The sequence below is a fragment of the Astatotilapia calliptera genome, chromosome 12 (assembly GCF_964374335.1).
Source record: "Astatotilapia calliptera chromosome 12, fAstCal68.1, whole genome shotgun sequence".
In the NCBI taxonomy this organism is placed as follows: Eukaryota; Metazoa; Chordata; class Actinopteri; order Cichliformes; family Cichlidae; genus Astatotilapia; species Astatotilapia calliptera.
The window spans coordinates 23472781-23479444 of NC_137433.1; the positions used below are offsets into that span (position 1 = coordinate 23472781).

The window sequence follows — 6664 nt, forward strand, 5'->3', positions numbered from 1 at the left end:
TTTATATTCTAAGCATCATGTTCTTATGCATGATAGTGAAGAAACAAAGCAGATTTGCTTTAAAATGTAAGCCCTGACAATAAAACACACACCCTCTAAGGTTACTTGAGCCAAAGGATTGCTGTTTGAATCCAACTAAAGCATTTATTGACCCCATTATAATTTAAAAAAAAAAAATTTTCAATCTGGACTTTGAATCATATAAGAAAATGCAGTTTACGTTATACATTTATCCTTACTAAAGAGCTTTTAAGCATCACAGCTGTCTGAGTGCTTCACTGAGTGTTTCACGTCACATATAAAGCTCTCAGATCAAGTCACTGGATATCATTCTGATTTTCATCAACTCCCTGTTCCTTATGCACTTAATAATAATGTTCAAAAGGATAAGCTAACAAACGAACAGATATGAAAACCGACTTTCTCTTATCCGCATTTTCACTGAAGTGTGGAGGAGGCAACCTGACCCACTTACTCCACTCACTTAGCTTATCCACATATGTCTGCATTAATTATAAACAAAATTACTAATCATACATGTTTGACAATTTGTTTTTAACTGTTCTTTTGGACTACTGGACCATTAGTTCTTAATATCTGCCTCAAACAAACCAACAAAGGAACAAATGGGAAGAGAAATCTACAGTTTTCCTCGGACATAACGTGATTAAAAATGACATATTTTAGCTCTTAATGTGGGAGAGAAAAGGGTTTACACAAGAAATTACTGGCGCAGTTATGCTTGGCCTAAGGGTTGTCACATCAACTTCTAGAAGTTAAATAGCACTGAAGTACATTAAGTGGAGAACTGTGGGATTTCAAGCACATGGTCTTCATCAGGAGCGACACAATCTATTCGATCTGTTTTGACTGGCTAATTGGAAAAATGTTTTCCGTCCAATATCAACCCAAGTCGAAAAGCAGGATGGGGATTCTGGTTCGGAAAGAATGGAACTTCTCCCGCCCATCTGAGGCACATTTCTGGATTTCCTTGGTGATATAACTCTTTAACTCTCACCAACTCCACACTTCAGCTTCTGTCTTGTCTGTGGCCTCCATCCTTCTGCATAGTTCCCATGCATGGGGTGGAGACAGGAAGAAGCAGAGGATGGACCGTCGCACGTCACCAGCACTCCCCAGCTCTCTCGCTTTTCCTCGCAGCTCAGTCAGGATTGATGGTGAGAGAGATGGCCCGAAGTCAGCAGCAGGAACTGTGTTGAATGAAAACAGTGAAGGACTGAAGAAAAAAAGGTTTTCATCGTTAAAGTGTTGTTGGACCCGTTTTGGAGTCAACTTCAGAGAGGAGCCGCTGATTTGCGTTTGCGCGTCTGTGCCCTGAATGTTGCGCCACATTGCGTTTCGCTGTCCAGCTGGCATGTGAGTGATTGCGTGCAGTTTGCAGTGCGCACGGTCGATTACCACCATTTGGACTGGCAGTAGCTCTGATGAGTCTAACTATTACACGTCCGTGGAGCGCTTTTGCCAGATGATACCTGTTGATTTTGCATCGCGCCATGTCCTACTGTCGGACTGAAGTGGACAATGAAGTTATGGGATAGTCTAACCACTTGTTTGATACTGCTGAGTGCCGTTTACGCCAGCCCGCTGCTCCAGAGCCCGCAGCAGCCCACGTCCACCAAGAGGAGAGGGCGCGTCGCCGAGAGTCCCCCCGAGCTCCCGCCCGTTCAGATCGGCCTGTCTGTTTCTTCCACGAGCATGAGCCGCGCGGATACCGCAAACAGGGACGAAACGCTGGCTGGAGGAGACAAATGTGAGGGTAGCGAAAGTGCGCAAACCCGATATGTCATTTGCAATGAGATTTGTGTGAATTGCTTAAAGACGTGATGGTGATGTGTCCACCAGAAAGAGAGAAAAAAATCAAAAATTGGCAAACCTAACAACAAATAGAAAACATGTGTAAGTGGTCACCAGTTAAGTTGCTTATACTTAAAATTTCTTTTATTTTATGCTGAACGAATATTTGATTCAGATTGATCATGGTCTTAAAACCTTTGCAGTTACACGTCTCATCATACTCAGTTTATTGGCAGATGAATGCCTCTTTTTTTCCCCTCAGAAGAATAACTTCAAGTGGTAATAATTAGGAATTCATTTTCCATCAAGTAACTTGTGCCACGAGGCTACATAGTGGCTGTGTTGTCTTCATTGTTTAATCCCACTTAAACGTAAAAGCGTCTGGTGACAATGGGACTCATTCGTAAGACACCTAAATCCACCCCATCAGTATTGCCTCCACAGAAGAGACCTCTGTATCATTTAAAGATGTGCATGTGTAGTTTAGTGACACAGCACTGCATGTGTTCAATAGCCAGTGGGGTGTGTAGAAGTGAAACAGTGTGTTCTGTCCAGTCTTATGCATGTCTCTTAATTGGTTTCAGACACCATTGAGGAGCCCCTCCCAAATGAGTTTGAAGATGTGGTGAACTTCATCAAAGTAACCATCAGTAGAATGCGTCGCTCCTCCTCGCTCACTGTGTCCTCATCTACCTCCACCACCAGCACCACCGCCGCTGCCGTCCCCATCTCTTCCCCCTCCAAAGATAACTTTGACAGCAGGACCCGACATAGAAGGAGAAAGAGAAAAAGGACAAGCCAGCGAAACAGTAACAGAAGAGAAGGGGGATCTAGAGGTGCTGGCGCAGGTGGGAAGATTAGAGGCGGTGGTAGAGGACAGGGCTGCGTGCTAAAGCAGATCCACCTCAACGTGTCTGACCTCGGTCTGGGCTACCGCTCCAGTGAGGAAATGATATTCAGGTACTGCTCAGGACCGTGCAGAAAGTCAGAGACAAACTACGACAAAATCCTTTACAACCTCATTCACAACAGGAGGCTTCCCGCCAAAGACGTTCCCCCTCAGGCTTGCTGTCGGCCAATAGCGTTCGACGACGATCTCTCGTTTCTGGACGACAGCCTGGTTTACCACACCGTGAGGAAGCACTCCGCCAGAAGATGTGGCTGCGTGTAGGGAGTGCAACTTGTCAGGCTTTGTGTAATTTAAACTTTTTATACTCCCACTCTATAGTGGTATAATGTTAAGTGTTTTTTCTTTTGTTTTGATTTCACTCACAGAAGCTTTTTTGGCATGTGGTGATTTATGACTTGGATTTAGCAGTATAGGAGTAAATAAACAGGAAGTGGCATTACACAAGTTTTCACCCCAGAGAAATTACTTTTAAGAGTTACCTCGGCACGGTTACAGCTTCTATGACTTCCTTTACAGCCTACAGCTTGGCTATGTGGGATTTGATATTCCCATCTATACTCAGTCACAGTCACACATTCAGCAAACTCACTCTGTCTACTGTACAGCACATAAGTTACACAAAACATCACGCATATGAGATGTATTTATGAAATCTTGAATATATTAAGTTATTGATATTTATTTGTTTTTTGTAATGAATAAATGTTATTTATTACTGTGATCAGATCTATGGGAGTGTGCCAAAGATTTAAATCAAATATGATTTATTTTGATATAAAAGCAGTACACTGCAATACCATCTTTTACGCATCAGTATCTAATCTTAAAGGTACCCCGTTGAGTTGTCTTGACAATGTTAAGAGTGCATCCAGGGTTTCTCACCACAACACAGTGTGGGTGCCTTTGAGGTCTCGCAAATGAGCCAGCACACATTTCGAGTCTAACATTGTTTACATCCATGTTCACTAGCTTCTAGGCTTATTTGTCTTCGTCCTTTCTACTCCTGCTTCTTTACTTCTGTTACTCCCACTGATCAGCAGAGCATCTTAAATATGTAGGAAGCTGTACGGCATCTGTCTGTGCCGTGCGTGTGTGCACGACACAAACAGAATGCAGACCTGTTCTCATAAACATCACGCTGTTGTGTTTTCAATTCATCAAAAACTCCCCAAGGAAAGCTTTAAAGGTTTTTCTGCCTTTGTACAAGTAGCTCATTTGACTGTTTCCTGATTGAAGCTACGCGAAAGCATTTTCTTGTCATGGTTAGAGCTCGTTCCTCCTCTCAGCTGAATTAAACCAAAATTGCTCACCTCAAAAACAAACATGCAGCTATACGTTCTAGAGTATGTGTGCTCAAATTGTCTTATTTTTAATGTTAATAAATGCATTTTTACAGTGTACTGTATTCTGTAATGAAAAAAGGAGAAAAATGACCCCATTCCTTTGTTAATGAGCTTAGAAGACAACAGCATACTGTTTTAAGTCTGTCCAACCTTCAGAAAGTTTAGAAAAACATTCTGATTTGCAATTTGATCCCAGAATGCTTTCATATAAATCTTGTTTTAGTCCCTTTTTACCTAAGACACGAGTAATTGAGCATTGGGCCTTGGTTCTTAAAGAAATAATAAAAGATGAACAGAATCTGATGTTATCAAATGACGAGAAGAAACAATAAACACAAGAGAGACAAGATAGTACAATACCTATAGTACAGGGATAAAAGGAAGGTGGGACTGACAGGGAGTGATGAAAAGAAGATGGATCAAAGTGGCGGGGGGTGTCAAAAGATCTTACAACACGAGCAAAATAGCATGGAAGAATAAGCAGCGAGCTTAGAGCTGAAGTGTATGTTGGAAAAGAAAGGAAAGACTATTAAAAATTTGGGAAATATCCAGAGAAGACAGTAATGAGGACGAGGATGTGGGGATTGGAGAACATGAGAAGGGAGATGTTTAACTAATGTGTGTGGCCGCTATCTGATCCACTCCTCTTATCTCACATTTCACAGCCCTTCCTCTCCTGAACTTTGGGTCAGTGCAACCTCGTTCAAAAGCTACAGGGCATACGCCAGCTTACAGATTCAGTTTTTTCATTTTTTAAGTGTCGTATTCATCCATAAATACCATTATGTGATTCTGTGTGAAAAATCATGCCCTACAGCAGAAATGCTCAGAGCTGCTTTGATTAGAATTTTAGAGGCAGACATGTGTAGCTCCACTGTTTTGCTTTGGAGACAAGATGTCAAAGAGATGTCCTTTATAATGGTTATAGGTCTCGCTGTGAACTGCACCTGTCTACTGTTCAAACATTCTGTTTGCAAGAGGCATCCAATCAGAAACAAAGTTGGGTTAAAGTAGAGGTGCCCTTTAAGCAAGACGAGCTAAAATAGCTTGTTTCAGACAGGATGAACTGATAGTCTGCACCGAGGCCCAGTATAGAAGAAGTAAGGATTACTTAAATGTGAATTAACCAAAGCTACTGTAACAGAGTACAAAAATAAGACTATGGAGCCCAAAATGAGGACGACAGGTCAAATCGTGAAGTAATGAAGGCGTTTTTGTCCCCTCCATTTGTCCTTTGAACTAACAAATGTATACAAATCACCATATATTTAAAAAACTGGCAACTAGTAATTTTTCTACTAAGCCAGTTATGCAATATTAAGATCTGATGAGTAAACAGAATGAGTCACTTTCCAGTCATTATGTCTACTTTGAATTATTTTAGTGTCCAAGCCACACATGAACAAGTTGCACTCAAAAAGCCTTGTGTATAAATATTTGTAGTAGTTACCATTCGGGTTGCCAAACACTATAATAAAATATAGTCTGATGGACAATATGAAGAAAATGTGCACAATTAAATGTAACCCTGAAAGATGGCAACAGCAACCTGTTCTAGCTGCACTATGGAAAGTATAAATAACAAGTGCTATAGTCGTAGACAACAGAGGAAACCATTAGAGCCAAATGACACCTAGCAGGCAGTGTCATTACAGTCAGGCCAGTGTTCTGTTCTTTTGTTCACGGTGTTAGAGGAGCTTGTAATGAGGGATAATGTTCCGCTCGAGTGTAATACAACACAAGTGTTAATGCTTAAAGGGGCGGTGTTCCAAACAGGTGCTAAATGCTGGCAGAGCTACAAGTGTTGACATAGTTTTCATACATGAGACCTCTTTTCTGTACTGTTCACCCATTTGTTCACTGCTGTAAAAAACATTAAAATATCCTGGCTCATGGGAAACCTGGCATATCCAAATGTGAAGTTTTTCTCCAGACTACTTCTGTTGACAAAAAGCAAAAGACCCAGTCACTGGGTGAGTGCGAGCAAAATCCCCGAGGCTCTGAGCTTGAAAATTTGGACAAATAAGACCATTTTTGTAATTTAGAAATTCTTTTTATTTTTATATTTGGGTTAGCTTCCACTTTTCAAAGCAAATTTCGACCATCCAACCTCCTAATGATGTCTTAAAACATGACTGCAAAATAATATATTGTGGGGTTTTGAAGATGCATATATATTTTTGAAAAATTAAAAGACAGATTTATAAATTAATATCCTATAAGCCTATAATCCTATAGCAGTCTATGCTGGGAAGAATTAAAGCAGCTCTGGAGGCAAAAGGAGGTCCAACCCAGTACTAACAAGCTGTAACTTAAGAAGTGATAACTAACTATAAACTAAGGCACCACTTATTTCCTACTTGATCACTGTTCTCTGGTCTGGAAAACTTCTTATCTTCTAAGAAAAATCCTGGTGATTTTACATGTCTGGGAACTTACCAGTCAGGGTGGGTCACTTAAAGATTAGCTTATAGGAAGAGTGTCAAACCCTGTACCAGCATTATATCATTTTATACCTAATGAAATGACCAGTGAATATATTAAAACACTGTGATACACAATGGTGGATGTAAAATAGAGCAGTCAGCAGCAAAAT

General features: G+C 40.8%; 1 protein-coding gene across 1 annotated transcript; it reads left to right on the forward strand.

The window, feature by feature from the left end:
* Positions 1–1027: 1027 nt before the first annotated feature.
* Positions 1028–3166, forward strand: gdnfb (glial cell derived neurotrophic factor b). The gene is made up of 2 exons (XM_026188166.2): positions 1028–1771; positions 2400–3166. The coding sequence occupies exons 1-2, from the start codon at positions 1543–1545 to the stop codon at positions 2984–2986; spliced, it is 816 nt and encodes a 271-aa protein (XP_026043951.2). The 5' UTR covers positions 1028–1542; the 3' UTR covers positions 2987–3166.
* Positions 3167–6664: the final 3498 nt, after the last annotated feature.

Excerpts from the sequence above, each read along its gene's own strand:
- gdnfb (XM_026188166.2), top strand. The coding sequence starts at position 1,543 with ATGAAGTTATGGGATAGTCTAACCACTTGTTTGATACTGCTGAGTGCC. Across the intron at positions 1,772-2,399 it reads GCTGGCTGGAGGAGACAAAT|ACACCATTGAGGAGCCCCTC; the intron begins GTGAGGGTAGCG and ends AATTGGTTTCAG.